The 18951-nt window shown below is 42.0% G+C and overlaps 1 protein-coding gene across 1 annotated transcript in view; it reads left to right on the top strand.

Moving 5' to 3' along the window:
- The window catches only part of SORD (sorbitol dehydrogenase), a 46246-nt gene that overhangs the window by 19957 nt on the left and 7338 nt on the right, over positions 1-18951 (top strand). Inside the window, exons 3-5 of the mRNA XM_033108682.1 lie at positions 781-945; positions 4362-4521; positions 8222-8340. Of these exons, the coding sequence (XP_032964573.1) occupies positions 781-945; positions 4362-4521; positions 8222-8340 (444 nt within the window). The remainder of the gene's footprint in view (positions 1-780; positions 946-4361; positions 4522-8221; positions 8341-18951) is intronic.

Here is an 18951-nt window from a genome sequence, read left to right as displayed (position 1 = left end):
CGATGCTGTACATTATATCCCCATGATTTATATGTTTTATCACTGGCAGTTTGACCCTCGTCATCCATTTCATCCACCCCCCTACCCCCACCCCCATCCTCTGGCAACCACCAATCTGTTCTCCATAACTGTGAGCTTGTTTTTTTTTTTGTTTTTTTTTTTTTAGATTCTCTATATTAGTGAGATCATATGGTATTTATCTTTCTCTGTCTGATTAATTACACTTAGCATAACACCCTCAAGGTCCATCAATGTTGTCCCAAATGGCAAGATTTGTGTTTTTTTAATGGCTGAGTAATATTCTGTTATATATATATATATATATATATATATATATATATATATATATATATATATATATATAAATATATATGCCACATTTTATTTATCCATTTATCCATTGATGGACACTTAGGTTGTTTCCATATCTTGTCTATTGTAAATAATGCTTTGGTGAACATGGGAGCGCTTAAATGTTAAATCACATCCGAGAAATACCTTCAGAGCAACATCTAGTGTTTGACCAAACAACTGGGCACTATGGCCTAGCCAAGTTGACACATCGAATTAACCCTCACATGGTGTTATTTTGCTCTGTGGAAGCTTTCTTGCTATGCAAGACTAATCTGGGTTGCTGTTTAGCTTATTTTCCTCTGGTCTGAATGTTTTACTTGGCCTTTGAGACTAAGCCCTCTCCTTCATGCAGAGGAGGATTGCCAGTGTGCCCCAGGGAGGTCATTCCTTCCCTCCTTATTTTCTCCTTCTGCTTTCTCTTATCAGAGGTGCTGCTGAAGATGCATTCCGTTGGAATCTGCGGCTCAGATGTCCACTACTGGCAGCATGGTCGAATTGGGGATTTTATCGTGAAAAAGCCGATGGTGCTGGGCCATGAAGCTTCAGGAACAGTCGTAAAAGTGGGATCATTGGTAAAGCACCTAAAACCAGGTCAGGAAAGCCCTTCAGCGAATGGGTCTATCTGTTTATTCATTCAACGTCAATATTTGTGCATGCTTTCTCGGGGGCAGGCCCTCTGTTAAATACCGGGGATGCAGCAGTCAAGAAGACGGTCTCAGTCCCTACACACATGGATCTTACCTTCTACAGGGGATGACAGCTGGGACACACAGATAGTTACTGAATTACGATTGTGTTGAAGGCAGCAGAGAAGAATACAGGGTGTGATTGGTGTGTTCTGTCCAGACCCCTGGCTAGTCTGAGGAAGGGCCTGTTAAGCCAACACCTCCAGGCAAGTAAGAAATAAGCGAGGTAAAGAGGTGGGGAAAACACTCCAGGCACAGGAACCACAATCTGTCTCCTCATGCTAAGAACCAGGGCATTTGAAACAGTCTTTGATTTCATTGGATTGCTGGAAAACCACCGATATTTTTCTAGATTTGCTTAATTCATTCTGGAGGAAGGAATTCTCAGCTGTGGCAGACTGTGATGTTCCCCATCACAGTGAATTAATTCCAAGCTGTCTTGGCATAACTAGCCATTAGCTTTAACCTTCCTTTGCTGATGAGGCCACTGCACAGCCTGGAGATGATATCAGATTATTTGGGAGAAGGAGGAGGTTGGCAAGAAGTGCCATCCTGTGTTAGTTAGAAGGCTCTTTGAGCCCAGTTACATGGAGAGGGATCAGCAAGCTCTGAAGAAGCTAGACATGTGTCTCATTTAGAAATGTTAAGTCAGGCCCTCCTTTCTTCATCAGTAGAGTCAAGAAAGCCCCTAGGGTTTTGCAGGGTTCTCCCAAAGTGAAAAGTCCGCAGTTTCCAATAGTCACTGATTGGTTCTTACCTGTGGGCCTAGGTCTCTCAACACATGTCATAAAAAGGAGTGGGGTTTTCTACATTTAAGTTATAACAGGTGCTTAGTCGGCATCAACAATGGGTCCAGTCTGTGCCGGTGCTTTGAGGGGTATAGAAAATTAAGAAGATTTGATCCTTGGATGTTTCAGTCTAGTTGGATAGACCAGACATCAGGACATATACAAATACCAACAATTAGAGGACAAGACCATATGGTACAATCAGTAAAAAATAGTCTCCAGAAGTTCAAAGAAAGGGCATTTGTCATGGGCAGAGCTGTGTAAAGAAGGTTCATGGAGGAGACAGGTCTTTGAGCTAGACATTTAACATTATAAGAAGGCAGATAACATTGATTTACTGTTTGTCTCCATGTTAAATACTTACATGTATAATTATTTACTTCATTCTTGAAACAACTCTGTGAGATAGGCATCATTTTACTCGTTATCAGATAAAGAAAGTAAAACGTGGAAATTGCTCAGGGTCAAACACTGATTAGGCTCAGAGCTGGGATGCCTGCCTTGGTCTTTCAGATTCTTGAGCAAGTGCTCAGAACCACTGGTCTGCCCAGCATCTGTAGACATGAGAAAGGTTTTGTATTTGAGTTAGTGAAGAGGTCAGAAGCTAATATTCCAGGTAAGAGGAACAGAATAATAAAATTACAGAGGTTGAAGTTACATATCTGTAATTGCTAATAAGTCTGTGCTGCTCGGAGCAGAGGTTCTGTGTTGAAGAGTTAGTTGAGATGGTTAAGAATACGTGATCTGTACAGAAGTCGATTTAAAAAGCACCGTACAACTGTGAGTTATTATATGATTATTATAATGTAACAAAATTGAATAATATAAACTCCACCTAATTATGGAAGATCCTGAATGCTAAGTTGAAGAATTCATTCAGTGGTAGAAGCATAGTTTGGAGAAGGTTCATTGGTAGCAGAGAGGAGAGGAGAGGGGGACAGGAGGAAGAGACATATATACAAGTACAGGAACACTTTTTAGTGGTCACAGGGATTTCATTATTGAAGTGCTTCACTTGCTAACTTTGACTTAAAGTTCTAATCAACTAATCTAGAAAGAAGAAAGCCTCTCATTGAGTAGTTCTTAATATGGGTTTATAAAATTTAAATGTAAATTTATATTAAATCTGAATCTAATTTAAATTAAATCATTAAATCTAAGGCATGCAAAAATTCCTAATTTATATACAATCTGGCCCTCTGTTTTATAGTTTGAATTTCTTCCACAATACTGCCAGCTCAGATAATTATAATGATGATTAATATAATGAAAATAGTTAGTACTAGTATGTGTTACTGCCACCAACCGTCGCCTCTAGCTTTAATGAGCACTAATTACATACCAGGATGCTACACTATTATGTGGGCAGTTTTAACACAAAAGACATAACAAGTAGCCTAATGTGTCTCTTAGTCAAGGGCAGCCCTCCCAGGGTTCTCAGGCTTCGAACACCCCTCAGGCCTAGGAGGGCCCTAAAGCCACTAGCATGCCCCTCTGGGGGCGGGGGTGGGGAGTGACTGGGAAGGAACACAAAGGAATAACATTTCTGAAGTGGTGGTGATGTTCTGTATCTTGATAGTTTATATCACACAGTTGAATGCGTCTATCCAAATTCATCTAGTGATCCACTTAAGATTTGTGCATTTCATCAATACCAAAATTTTTCCTTAAAAGAAAAAGAACCATAAACAAGTATTGAGCTCTAGTTCATGATATGCAGGTTGAAATATTTAAGGGTGCAGTGTACTAATAACCTGCAACCTACTTTGAAATGCATCAGAAAAGAAGTTGGGTTGATGGATAAAGGAGAGATGGATGGATATGTGATAAAGTCAATGTAGCTAGATGTTAATTGAAGAATCTAGGTGGAGAATATCTGGGTGTTCGCTGTACATTTTTTTTCAACTTTGATGTATATATGAAAATTTTCCTAATAAAAAGAGTAAAGAGCAATTCTAAGGCTGGGTTTCCAAGCAGACTTAGTGAGACATAGAGTAGAAGTATGATAGAGCCAGCTGTTCACAAGCCTGAGGGTTCCTCTCTCCCGTACCAGAGTTGGGGGCCTCTGTGGGTCATTTGCCTTAGCAGTTGTGCCCTAGCTATTGTCTAAACAAAACCAGACTGAATATAGACATGTCCTAATTATTGCTCCTATAAAGGCCTTGCCCCTTATTTTCAAAACAGGTGAAGAGAAAAATGTCTGCAAACTCCACACACTAGCTCCCTCTTTGGTAGCAGTTTGAGATGGCTTGCTGGGAGGTAGCTGTGGAGCTGGAGGGGCAGGTTGGTTTGGTCCATGAGTTGGTAAAAGGACAGATCGAACCAGTCTGTGGAGAAGTTCATTCTCTCTCAGAGTGCGAGTCTGTACTGTGACCTTTGTTTCCTTTGGAAGCACTGACGGGCTGGGCTTGCCTAGAGCACGCGGACCACCAGGTAGGAGAGTGGCTCAGGCGGCCAGATTCCCCGCTGGTATCTGCCCATGAGCTGAACACCTTCACAGCATCTCTGCCTCTGCTCGTGTTTTCCTATCCAGGAGATCGTGTTGCCATCGAGCCTGGTGCTCCCCGAGAAACTGATGAATTCTGCAAGATTGGACGATACAACCTGTCGCCATCCATCTTCTTCTGTGCCACACCCCCTGATGATGGGAACCTCTGCCGGTTCTATAAGCATAATGCCAGCTTCTGCTACAAGTGAGTGTCCAGCCCAGCTGTGCCACGTGGGACCTATCCCCCTCCGTTTGTTTGGTGTTCTTTCTTCTAGTTTCCTGTGGTGACTTCTTTGTTCTGTTCATCTCTTAATTCCAGACATGAGACATCCCCTCCGCAAGCCTGTCCTTGGTGGTGTGCAGAGAGGGTAGCCTGACCAGGGCTAAGACGGACTCACAGTGCTTGGTTTTAGTCTTTCAGTCTAACTTCCCCTCATCGTGCGCAGTAATACAAAACTGTTGCTGAAGTCACTCATTTCTCTCCAGCCATCCTGGAGATACCTTGTTGTGGTTTGTCCTCCGTTCTTGGTTTCCACTGCAGTTATAGGAAAGAGAACTTATAATAACAGTGACCTTGATGACAACAACAAATAAGGACAGCAACATTTGGGGTTTACTGAGGAAGCATGGCATGGAGCCAGCTTCTGAGCTGTGGGACCCTGGATCAACTCCCTCCTAGTGAGTGACTGAAGAAATGACTTAACCTTCCTCTGCTTCAGTTTCATTTAATCTCTCGACAATTAAATAAGGCAATGCAGGTGAAATCACAATTATTATTACTACTTGCCTGGCCTTGTGCTAGTAAGTACTTTGCATTCCTTATCTTATTTAACCTTCAGGAGAATTAATGGTGAGAGGTGGGCACCAGTCGTGCAGTTTTGTGAAAGAGTTAGCAGAGGCAGGAAGAGGCTAATTGGCTGGGGCACAGAGCAGAGCCAGGAGTTAAGCCAACGTGGCTGTAATTCTCAAGCTCATGCCCTGTGCTTACTGCCTTACCCCAACATTCAAAATGGTTTTAGGGTGAGAAGTTTTGTCTGGCAGAAGCAAAGTGCTGTACCTTCTGCATGGCCCCCAGCCCATGGAGCTTGGGTGCTGAAGTGTCCCTTTCCTCCTGACCCTACCAGGCTCATTTTTCTCCCACCCCGATCTGGCCCCATTGGTGGCTCTGTCAGCCAGGATGGGGCTTGTCTGATGGAGGCCAGGTGCCAATCACAGGGGCAGTCTGCCAGATCTAAGTTTTCTAGTGCCCACTGGAAACCTTGAGAGGAGTCACAGGCCAGAGACCTCGTGATGAGTTTAAGTCAATACCCAAACATGCTCTAGAAGAAAGCAGGTTGTGTGAGCAGAGTCTGCCTTTCCTGAGCCCTTTCCAAGTCAAGATGCCATACAAGGTTTTCATGGGAGGAAGAAGAGCAAAGTGGTAAAGCTCTAGACTAACTTCTGGTCTCTGCCATTTACCAACTGTGTGACCTTGAGCAAGTGATTTAAACTTTGTAACCTCAATATCCTTGCCTGTAAAATGGGGATGATAGTAGCACCAATATGGTGAAATGCATAGAACTATTGACAGGATTCAATAAGAAAGGCATATCAACTGCTCAGCATGGGACTTGGCACATAGGAGGTGCTCAATAGGTGGTGTCATCATATGTCACAGCCGTGGCCTTGCGTCTGGAGGATGGTACAAGGTTAGGCCTGAAAGGGATCTTTGGGCTGGGGAGGGGGGAGGGGTAATTTGTAGGGAATGGTGTGGGAGGGGGTGTTCTGGCTGGCAGTGACTATGAGAGAGGACTGAGGAGCGTCTCTAGGGGATATGCAAACCCCACCTCTCTTCTCTCCTCCCAGGGGACTTTCTGCTTGTGTCCACAGCCCAGCTCTGGGCCCAAGCCCTCCTCTCTGGTTTCTCTTTGTGAGGATTCCTACACTACCACAGCCTCTTTATTCTCCTGTGCATCTTATTTTCATTCTATCTTCCTGCTTCCTTCTTGGCTTCTTAATCATTCTTTAACCCTTTTGCCTGTTCCCTGAACCCTATTGTGAAAATCACCAAGTTGCCTTGTCATTCTCTGGTGTTTATAAAGTCATGAAAGATTAGCGCAGGGAAGAAGCTTAGAGTCCTCTCATCCCGCTCCCCAGCACTGACCAAGGTTGGGGAAGGAGGACCCAGTAACTCTCTCTCAAGGTCAGTGGCAAAGGTGCTGGGCCCCAGGACCCTCCCTGATGCTTCTGCCTCCATGCCAGGCTGCCCTTCCATGCTGCTGGCTATGGCTGCATATGTGAAAAGGCAGCATCTGCCTAATCAGTAGAATATTCTCCCAGGTAACAGTCCGCAGCATCACCCCTAATCACATTTCTCCTTGGTGTTCTTATTACAAGAGCAAGTCAGAGAGGAGGAGAGAGGACCAAAGGCTACCCTCAGCTTAGAGCCAATACAAGTATTGAGGGAGATCCCAAATGGGAAGGAGCAGGTGTGACTGGGAAAGTGTGGTTAGGCGTCCTTGAGAGTTTGGGAGTCTTCATTATTTCATTTCTATTTTTTTCCTTTATATAGAGTTGATTGGGTAATTGGGTGGATAGAAGGGGTGATGACAGCAATCAGAGCAGGAGGGTAGATTGGAGTGGGGGCAATGATATGAGAGAAGCAAAAGGGAGGCGAGAAGGAAAGGGTGGTGGGCAGCAGCCAGGCCGACTGCAGGTCTGGTTATTTATTCTTTGGGGATCATGAACAGTGACAGGAGGATCATGGCGATGAACACATGGTTTGGCTGCCACCTTTGTTTTTGGAACTTGAGGGTTTTTATGTGGAGGTTTTTGGGGGCACTGAATAGATACCAGACAATTAGGAACTGACAGAAATTAGATATTAACTACAGAGCTGCTTGTACCAAGAGGCAGCTGATAGGGGCAGGCAGAGGATTGTGGAATTAAGACCTGGGTGCAAGCCTTGCTTTTCCACTCACTGGCCTTGTAACCTTGGGCAAGTGTCTTAATGTCATCGAGCTTCAGTTTCTTCTATAGAATAAAGGTAAAAATAAAGCCTGCTCTTCCCACCTGACAAGGTCATGGTGAGGATTAAATGATAATGGATGAGAAAGCTCTCTAATCTGTAAAGCCTCATGCAAATGTTTGCTGTCATCATCAGTAGGATTATTAATAGGATCAAGCTGCCAGTGGACTTGGAAGTGAAAACCAGAACCCTGTGGTGAAAGTGACAGCATTTAATCAGCTGTGTGGGAGACAGGTCCTTTTGTCATCCTAACCAGTCGTGGGACAGCCAGGTAGCTGCTGCCATCAAATGTAGTTCTTCTGGAATGTGTCGTGGAGGGGTCGGGGGGTGGGGGGTGACAAATGAACAGAGCGCTAGCTTACAAATCATTTTTTTGCAAAGCTGCTACATAGTAGTTGGGATTGTTTGCTAAAGTAAAATCAGAAAGGCTATCAAACAGATGAGATACTGGAATGTGACTATGTTAACCTTTTTTGTTAAATGAATTTTTCATTTATTAATGACAGCCACACCATACGTTATCTTGGATAGCATATTAAAGAAAACATAATGTATTGATATTCATTGAAGTGATGTCTACAAAGAAAACCATCTTCAGAGGGGAACAGTGTGTCATGGGTTCTAAATCAGACATGTCTGGTTTCCAATAAAGACCCTTTGAGCCTCTCACTAGATTAGAAATTTTGGAACAAGTAATTTAATGCTCCAAGCCTCGGTTTCCTCATTTGCAAAACAAGTATAATAGTACCTACTACAGAACTGTTCTGAGGACTTACATGAGTGAATATATGTAAATTTAGCTTGGTGCATTGCCTGGCACATAAATAAGTGCTCGATAAATATTAACTATTGTTATTAACCCAGAGGGACTAACTGAGTGTGTTGAATGACTCCCCAGGCTTCCTGACAATGTCACCTTTGAGGAAGGGGCCCTGGTTGAGCCACTGTCTGTGGGGATCCATGCCTGCCGGCGAGCTGGAATCACCCTGGGAAGCAAGGTGTTTGTGTGTGGAGCTGGTAAGAAACAGGTGGCACCCGGGCTATGAATTCATTAAAGGGGAATGTGGGGACCCCTCTGCCCACCTCATTCCCCCTTCAAGGCTGAAATTGGTCCTAGGATCTTTCTGGGTAGGAGAGGATTACAATGTCTCATTCCCTCAGTGACCAGCACTTTGTTAAATAAACTAATATCTGCAGACATGATAGTAACTGCTGTTATTTCCTAGGCAACATAACCCTTTTATTCATTTAAAGAATGCAATTTGGGATTATTTTTTCAACCTTTGACAGGAAACTAGGGAAATATTTTTGATAGTAAAGAGAGGAGCAACTTTTGGAACTTTCAAATTATACTGGAGAAGTAGTCTTCTGGTCTATCCAGAAGTGAGGTGGGCCGTGCGCATAGCCAGTGGAAGGACTGGAGTGCAGGCCACCGTGAGTCAGCATTCTGCATTGGGCTCACAGCTAGCTGCTTTCCGCCGCCTGAACAAACCCTGGCTGCCTCAGACTGAAGCATTTAGGCCTCTGACTTCTGGTGACTCAGACAGCATGCTCATACTCCTTGTGGGTGTGATCTGGTGATCCTCATACACTTTTTTTTTGAGGTATAATTGACATATAACATATTAGTTTCAGGTGCACAACATAATTATTTGATATTTGTATGTACAGTTAATCCTTGTACAACCCTGGGATGCCAACACCCTGTGCAATCAAAAATCTGGATATAACTTTTGACTCTCCCAAAACTTAGCTAATAGCCTACTGTTGGCCAGAAGCCTTACCAATAACACAAACAGTTGATTAACACATATTTTGTATGTTATGTATTATATACTGTATTCTTACAATAAAGTAAGCTAGCGAAAAGAAAATGTTATTAAGAAAATCGTAAGAGAAAATTCATTTATGACATTTATTGAATAAAATCTACGTATGAGTGGACCTGCATAGTTCAAACCCACGTTGCTCAAAGGTCAACTGTATTGCAAAATGACCACCACAGTAGTTTAGTTAACATCCATCACTATACTTAGTTACAAATTTTTTTTCTTGTGATGAGAACTTTTAAGATCTGTTCTCTTAGCAACTTTCAAATATGTAGTACAGTATTATTAACTATAGTCACCATGCTGTACATTAATCATTTTATAACTGAAAGTTTGTGCCTTTTGACCCCCTTCACCTGTTTCACCCACCTCCTACACTCTGCCTCTGGTAACCAACCTGTTCTCTGTATCTATGAGCTTGGGGTTTTTGTTTTGTTTTGTTTTAGATTCCATATACAAGTATTTCGACATGACATTTGCCTTTCTCTGTCTGATTTTTTTCACTTAGCATAATGCCCTCAAGGTCCATCTGTGTTGTCACAAATGGCAAGATTTTCTTCTTTTTTGTGGCTGAGTAATGTTCCATTGTATACATTACATACCACATTTTCTTCATCCATTTAGCCATCAGCTAACCCTTAAGTTGTTTCCATGTCTTAACTATTGTAAATAATGCTGCAATGAACACATATCTTTGAATTAATGTTTTCATTATCTTTGGATCAATATCCCGAAGTAGAAATGCTGGATTATATGGTAGTTCTGTTTTCAATTTTCTGAGGAAACTCCCTACTTTTTAAATAATGACTGCATCAATTTATATTCCTACCAACAGTGTACATGGGTTCCCTTTTCTCCCCATCTTCACCAGCACTTGTTATTTCTTGCGTTTTTAATAATAGCCATTTTAAGAGGTCTGCTGTGATCTCATTGTGGTTTTGATTTGCATTTCCCTGATGAGTGGTGTTGAGTGCCTTTTCATGTACCTGTTGGCCATCTGTGTGACTTTGGAAAAATGTCTATTCTGATCCTTTGCCCATTTTTTAATGGAATTGTTTGTTTTTTTGCTATTGAGTTATATGAGTTCTTTATATATTTTTGATATTAACCCCTTAACAAATACATGATTTGCAAATATTTTCTCCTATTTAGTAGGCTACCTTTTTCATTTTGTTGATGGTTTCCTTTGCTGATCAGAAGCTTTTTAGTTTGATGTTTTCCCACTTGTTTAGTTTTGCTTTTATTGCCTTTGCTTTTGGTGTCAAATCCAAAAAATCATCACCAAAAAATCATCACCAAGACAATGTCAAGGAGCTCACCACCTATGTTTTCTTCTAGGGTTTTATGGTTTCAGGTCTTTAATCCATTTTGAGTTAATCCTCACACACTTTTGTGACTGATTTTCTTTGGCAGGGCTGGATAAGTGATTGCAGGGCTTCCTAAGTGGGGTGATGGGTATAGAACAGACTTGCCTCAATGAGCCAGCAGACTGTTGGTTTCAGGTGACAGATTTTTTTTTTAAATTAGATTCAGGTGTACAAAACAAAGTAATAGTTAGACATTTGTCGCGTCCAGCGCAACACAGGCAGTGAGAACGAGAAGGGACGACGAAGGGTTAAGAAAGAAACAGAAATCAAGAAAGTTTTGAAATAGGGGCCAAGGGTCTCACAGCCTCAAAGGACTGAGAGCCCCGAATCGGGCCACCTTGTGGCTTTTATTGATGCACATTCAAGGAAGTAGCGTTGTTTTTACTACGTCTGTGAGTCTCATACACGATACCAGAAAACTGGTTCAAACCAATCACCCTTGCCTGTCGAAAGTCTCAGGATGTGTAAATAATTATTGTTTGTACCTCCCCAGGGGACAAAATCTTTATGTTAAAAACTTACTGAGATGGAGAACTGATGTTATCACATCCCAAGCAGGTTGTGGGAAGGAATATAGCCACAGAGGCAGAAGCTCTCCTTAGACGGGGGAAGGTAGGGGCTGTGCCCACCTCCATCAACCCTGTGAATTCTCCTGGTGGTCCCCACACAACTGTGCCTGTCTTAGGTTGTTCCTTTCTTGAGGAATTTTACCGTCCTTGGCTAGCCAGCCATACTTTGGGGACAAACAGAGAGATGGCATAAAGGTGAAGCAATGTCCCTGAAAGGAATAGTCTCACAGACTCTTCTTTCTTTTTAGGGGTAGGTACGAGGGGACAGACAGGCATGCTGCTGTGTGACAACATCTCCTCCTTTTTGTTTTTGAAACATGAGAAACACAGACCTTGCAGATTCTTCATTCATTGCCCGTCAGAGGACTTTTTGTCCACTTCTGAGGACTAAACAAAATAAACATAGAACAATAAACAGAATAACAATAGCACCAGCAAATGGTCCTGTCAAAGTCTTTATCCAATTGACAGGGTACAAAGTAGAGAGTCCTTCTGCAGCCAAAGAAAGTGCCTCCTCTCCAGGGAGGAGTTGAAGCTTGGCGTTAGACATCTGATCAACTTCTTGTTGCAGTTGTAAAATGTCCACAGTGAGATTTGGTGTTTGTCCCAGGAGATGAGCTCGTAGCTCAGACCAAGGGGTACGAGTTTGATTATAAGAGAAAGGAGTTACACAATAGGTAGATATATTCCAATCACATTTTAAAGTAACCATAGTATGGAGATTTTCCAATTGATCACCAAGAAATATAACAGTAGTTTCTAAATCAGCTAATCTAACATTAATTTCCTGATCTATCTTGTTGGTTCCAAGATTTACTAGCATTTTCATGTCATTTTTGTACAAATTCAGTGATCTGTACCGTTCAGTGTAGAGCTACTCCAGAAACGGCAGCGACCGTGGTTATAGCAATTATTCCCATAATAGCAGCAATTAAGAGTCCAATAAATCTTTAGGTTCTATGTAAAATCTGATGAGAAAGTTGAAGAATAATATGGACGGTGGGGGAGCCTTCCCACACCCGCAGAGCCGCGATATTCAGATCTTGTAAATGGTTGCAGCCATCTATACTGGCTCCTCTGTTGTTGGTTCTTCCCGCGGTTGATTATCAGGCTGGTCTTCAGTACGTTGTTCATGATATGGTTTGATACACCAACTGGGCACCCACAAAGGACGTTCTTCTGGTCCTGGAGAAACACAAGCATAACCTCATTCCCATGTTAACAAGGTTCCTAACTGCCATTCATTAGTTTGAATATCTTTCCACCAAATGGGCACATTCTCCAAAGCTTTAGGATTATGGAGATTGTTAAAATGTTTTTCTGCAGCTGTGTGCCCAAGGTGTGGTTCTGTGCGAGAGCAAGAAGAATTTAAAAAAATTAAAGTAAACATGGCTTTAGCTAGTTGAACTTGTGGAGGATCCTGCTGTCTCCCCCTTTTTGTTTTTGAAGTTGTTTTCTCAAAGTACAATTAGCGCATTTAACAATGGCTTGGCCTTGTGTGTTATAAGGAATTCCTGTGGTGTGATTAATTTTTCACAGTTCACAGAATTTTGTAAACTTTGTGTTGATATAAGCAGGGCCATTGTCTGTTTTGATTGCTTGAGGGAGCCCCATGATTGAAAAACAGACAAGTAAATGGTGGCAGGAGTGCGTGGCAGTCTCACCTGTCTGCGCCATAGCAGTGAGAAAGCCAGAGGCAGTATACACAGTAACATGGACAAAGGACAAATGTCCAAAAGAGGGGACATGAGTCACATCCATTTGCCCGATAGCATTGGGGACTAAACCCCGGGGATTAACCCCTTCATGCCCCTCTTGTGGGGCATTAAGAATTTGACAAGTTGGACAAGTTTGAACAATCTGTCAAGCCTGTTTATGAGTGATAGGAAAGTGGGCCCAGAGGCCACCAGCATTTATATGAGTTAAAGAATGGAAATGGGTTGCCTCGGTAATTAGGGCACTTTTTACTAATGAATCAGCAATAGCATTGCCACGCGTCAATGAGCCCGGTCAAGGGGTATGAGCACGAATATGAGAAATAACAAATGGTTGTTGACGGTTTTTTACAACTTGTTGGAGTTGATTAAAAAGAAGTTGGAGAGACAGGTTTGAATTATAAGATAGAGACACGGTCTCAATGTTTTGTACTGTATGTACAGCCAAGCAGAATCAGAGACAATATTTAAAAGCTCAGTAAAATTTTTTAAAGCAGTTAGAACAGCTACTAACTCTGCTCTTTGTGCAGAGGTACAATTAGTTTGTATGATCTGTTGATCCGTTTCACTGACAATTGTTGCCTTACCATTACTAGACCCATCAGTGAAGACCGTGGCACCCTGCGGAATAGGGGTTTGTCTGAGCTTTTTAGGTAAAATTCATTTGGTCTTTAAAAGAAACTGAAATAATTTGTTTTTTGGATAATGATTGTCAATTACTCCAAAAAATTCACAAATCGCAGTTTGCCAAGATTCAGAATGAATATTTAAATGTGTTATTTGTTGTTTTTTAAAAGGAACTACTATTTTAACTTGGTTCCTGTTCATTTAAATGAAGCACTCTGGTGTGAGCTCGTGATATGAATTCTGAAATTAATTCTACATAACTTGGGAGTGACTTAACAAAATTGTTAGACAGAAACAGCCACTCTAGCAGGTCATTTTGTTGAATAATGACCGCCCTAGGTGAATGTGGAGTGGGGAAAATCAAAATTTGTAAAGGTTGAGATGGATTTATGTGCTGAATTTGAGCATCCTGAATTTTTCAACTAATTCTAACTCTTTGTTGGCCTGAGGGGTTAGAGTGCCGGGGTTGTCTGTTTGAGGGGGGCCCCGCAAAAGACCAAATAGGTTACTAAGTGCATAAGTAGGAATACCCAAAGTAGGATGTGGCCAATTAATATCTCCTAATAATTTTTGTAAATCATTTAATGTGGAGATTTGATCTCTCCTAATTTGTACCTTTTGAGGCCAGATGGTCTGTCTATCCATTATAGCTCCGAGATATTTTATAGGAGTTGTAGTTTGAATCTTATCAGGAGCTATACAGAGACCTGTTGACTCAAGCTGTTCCTGGAGTAACTTAAAACAATTAGCTAAAATCTCTGTAGAAGATGCAGCACAGAGAATGTCATCCATATAATGAATGATATAACAGTCTGGAAATTTTACTCTAACTGGCAAAACAGCTCTAGCTACAAATAATTGACAAATTGTGGGACTATTAAGCATTCCCTATGGAAGAACTTTCCATTGATATCTTTTGATAGGTTTTTTATTTATAGAAGGTATTGAAAATGCAAATCTAGGGCAGTCTTGAGGATGTAAGGGAATACTATAAAAACAATCTTGTAAGTCTATTAGTAATGGCCAATTTTTAGGAATCATGGATGGTTGTGGGAATCCAGGCTGTAAAGGACCCATAGGTTCAATTAGAGCATTAATAGCTCGCAAATCAGTGAGCATTCGCCATTTTCCTGATTTTTTCTTTATTACAAACACAGGTGAATTCCATGGACTAGTGGAGGGTTCTATATGATCTTGTTCTAATTGGATCTGTACTAATTCTGTCAAAGCCTCCAATTTTTCTTTTGAGAGGGGCCACTGTTCTATCCAAAGAGGCTTGTTATTAATCCATTTAAGAGCTATAGGAGTCCGTAGCTCTGCAACAGTGGCCCCTACATAAAAGACTCCTGATTTTTTAATTTAAATCCCAGTCCCTTACGTCCTTGTTGAGACGAGGGCTGTATAGGTTGAGTGATTCCCTGATTAAACTTTCCTAAACCTTTTCCTGGCTGATAGCCCATATGACTCATCATATTTTGACTTTGAGGACTATATTGTCTAGGCCAGGGGTGTCAAAACTTTTTTCAACGTTTTTTACCAAGGGCCATATGCAGTAAAATACACAAACAGCTGGGCCACTCATGCGAGGTGAAGTACGTATTGCCTCACCTGGTTTATTTAAGTAAACTAAATATATTTTTGGAATTTGCTGCAGGCCAACTAACAATGGATTGCGCAGTTTTGACACCCCTGGTCTAGAGGGTATCCAGATTTCTGCCTCCCATTGAGTGAGCAGATCTCGACCCCATAAATTTACTGGAATGTCAGCAACATAAGGTTGCAAAAATCCCTTCTGTCCCTCAGATCTGAGGCAAGGAATAATGTAAACACTTTGACGTAAACCTGAGGCTCGGCCCACCCCAACAATATTAATGTTGGGTTCCTGGACTTGCCAGTTTGCTGGCCATTCCTGAGAGCTGATTATAGGAATATCAGCACCAGTATCTATTATACCTCTAAAGTTCTTGTCTTGTATTTTAATTTGACAAATAGGATGGATTTCTGAAATCTTTTCTGCTAGAAAGATACCTGCCAGACCAGTACTTCCAAATCCTCTGGTTTCTCTTTTTTGGGTTCCCTTTTTTTGTGGGGGTATATAGGGTATTAGAAGGAGCTGAGCAACCCGTTCTCCTTTTTCAGCTGACCAGGGAACAGAAGAGGACATTATAATTGGAATCTCTCCCTCATAATCTGGATCAATTATTCCAGTGTGGACTATAACTCCTTTTGACGTTAAGCTTGAACGACCAAAGAGAAGTCCAACTGTATTTGGAGGGATGGGTCCAAATATTCCTGTGGGCACGCAAAGGGGGGTTTCCCCTGGAAGCAGCAGTATATCTTGAGCTATACAGATATCAATTGCAGCACTTTCTTCGGTGGCAGGAGTTAATTGTTGTACTGATAATTTGGGGGAGGAAGCACAGCCTGGTAATTTTGAGGCATTGCCTGGCTCATATATGCCCCGGTTATTGTTTGGGCCTGGGGCTGGCCCTGCCTCCCGTTTCCCTGAAGGAATGTTCCATCTTTGTGATATATTGATTTACATTCTGATGCCCAATGATTTCCTTTGTATCGAGGGCAAATTGTGGGTTGTTTAGGACCCTGCGGAACAGGAATTTTGAGGTTGAGAATCGTTTTTACTTTTCTTACGGCACTCCCTTTTAGTGTGCCCTGCTTTTCCACAGTTATAACAGATGCCTGTGAACTTTTTCCTTTTGTAAATCCTGTAATTACCTCGGCTAACATAGTGGCCTTAAACTGTTTTGTCCCTACTCCTTGACATAATCAAAGATATCCCATGGCATCAGTTTTTCCTTTTTGTGTTCTAGTTGCTCGCTTACAGTCCTCATTCGCATTTTCAAAAGCCATAATTTGTAAAATTATATCTGCTGCTGGAGAATTAGTCACCTGTTTGTTAATAGCTTCTTGTAAGCGAGCGATAAAATCTGAGTAAGTTTCTTGTGGACCTTGTAAAATCTTTTGGAAAGTAGATGGAGCTTTACCTTCCACCTCTATCTTTTAAGCCATCAGGCAAATCTGTTTTAATTGATCAATAGCATGATTTTCCATTCCCAATTGATCTTGAGTTTCCTCCCAATCTCCTTTTCCTAATAATTGGTCCAGATTGATATCAAGATTACGAGTCTGATTATATCTTCCCTGAGTCTCTGTACCATCAATCCACCAGGTTTTGAATTGTAAAAATTGAGAAGGGATCAGACAGGTTTTTGCTAACACATTCCAATCTATAGAAATCAGCCGATTGCCATCGGCAATGCCTCTAAAGAGGCCTATAGGATAAGGTGAAGTAGGTCCAAATTGCAAAACTGCCTGTTTTAATTCTTTGAGTAATTTAAAAGAAAAACGTTCATGAACTGCCTCGTGAATCCCATTGGGGTGTTTTGCAGTAGGGACTTCCTGTTCCCTAATAACTACAAGGAAAGCCAAGACATCTACATCCCCTTCTAACCTGGCCTGGCATATGCTACGCTCTATGTCTGATAATGAAGAGCGAGTGCCCTTCCTCAGTGGGGGAGGTACACTTTTGGAGAGAAAAGGATTGTTATTTTTTTATTACTGATCTTGAAGGCCCCCATGCCTGCTCCATAAAGGAAGGTGGTGGTGAAGGCAAAGGAGACAAGCGAGTAGGAGTGGGACAAGCATCCTTTAGACAGTCCTCCAAGTTTGGATATAATGATTTTGGGACTACTGTTGGTGCTGTCTCAGACTCTTTATCCTTATCTTCTCTATCTTCTCTTTCCTCTATCTGGTCTTCTATCTCTCCCTCCATCTCCTCCTCTGAGTCTGTCTGAAGAGGTTCCAAGACTGAACGCACTAGTTTCCAAGTTTCCCAGATTGAACCAGGCAAAGAGATCCCACTGGAATGTAAATTATGGAGATCTCAGCCGACTTCTTCCCATTAATCTAAATCAAGTGTTCCAAGGTCTGGAAACCAGGAACAATGACTTTCAATCACCTTAAGAAGTTCCTCTATTTTCTTTTTTGAGGTTTTATATTTTCCCTTCTTAAGAAGTTGTTTAAGCAGGCAAATATAAGGTCTATACTTACTCTCAGCATGTTAGTAAAAGAAAAGAGAAAGGAAAAGAACTTTCACTCCAAGTTCACTCTGATGCTCGTCTGGCCGCATCTCTCGCGGGACTTTCAGACCCATCTTGGCTAAGGTGTGCTCGTATAAGTCTCAAGCCTGTTTGGCTATGTGCCAAATCACCGTTTTGCCATGTGACGTGATCACGGAACCACAGATTAGAGCCCACACAAACTCCGTAGCCAAAGGCCGTGGGGTAAAGATCAATCACTCACACAATCACACTCTCACATACAATAGTGTTTAATAAGATTTTTTCTTTTTTCACTTCCCCTTTACCTTGGTTAAGTTCTCCGGGACCTTCCCTACCTCCTTACCAGGTAGTTGTTGCGCGCCAGTTGCCCGAAGCCCTTGCCATTGCTCCACCGGTTAATTACCACTCGTAGTCATCCTTCCCTCCTCGAGCCCCATGTTGGGCGCCAGATGTTGCCTCCAGCGCAACACGGGCAGTGAGAGAACGAGAAAGGATGGCAAAGGGTTAAGAAAGAAACAGAAATCAAGAAAGTTTTGAAACAAGGGCCAAGGGTCTCACAGCCTCAAAGGACTGAGAGCCCCGAATCGGGCCACCTTGTGGCTTTTATTGATGCACACACAAGGAAATAGCATTGTTTTTACTACCTCTGTGAGTCTCAGACAGCATACCAGAAAACTGGTTCAAACCAATCACCCTTGCCTGTCAAAAGTCCCATGATGTATAAATAATTATTGTTTGTACCTCCCCAGGGGACAAAACCTTTATGTTAAAAACTTACTGAGATGGAGAACTGATGTTATCATATCCCAAGCAGGTTGTGGAAAGGAATATAGCCACAGAGGCAGAAGCTCTCCTTAGATGGGGGAAGGTGGGGGGCTGTGCCCACCTCTATCAACACCGTAAATTATCCTGGTGGTCCCCACACTACTGTGCCTGTCTTAGGTTGTTCCTTTCTTGAGGAATCTTACCCGTCATTGGCTAGCCAGCCATACTTTGGGTCCAAACAGAGAGATGGCATAAAGGTGAAGCAATGTCCCTGAAAGGAATAGTCTCACAGACTCTTCTTTCTTTTTAGGGGTAGGTAAGAGGGGACAGACAGGCATGCTGCTGTGTGACAACAGACATTTACACCCTTCACAAAGTGATAACCCTCCTCCCCCAATCTATTACCCCTCTGACATGGTATATAGCTGTTACAATTCCATTGACTCTATTCCCTATGCTGTGCTCCATATCCCGTGACTATATATATATTGAATTATAGTTGACATTCAATATTATTCAGCTTCAGCTTCAGGTGTACAGTGCAGTGGTCAGGCATCTACACTGTCCATGAAGTGGTATCCTTAATAAGACAAGTGCCCATCTGACACCCCACAAAATCTTTACATTATTGATTATATTCCCCAGACTGCCTTTCGTATCCCCAAGTCAATACTGTG

This window comes from Rhinolophus ferrumequinum, chromosome 6 (genome assembly GCF_004115265.2).
Source record: "Rhinolophus ferrumequinum isolate MPI-CBG mRhiFer1 chromosome 6, mRhiFer1_v1.p, whole genome shotgun sequence".
NCBI lineage: Eukaryota > Metazoa > Chordata > Mammalia > Chiroptera > Rhinolophidae > Rhinolophus > Rhinolophus ferrumequinum.
The sequence above is the reverse complement of the archived record's forward strand: the minus strand, read 5'-3'. Positions and strand labels throughout refer to the sequence as shown.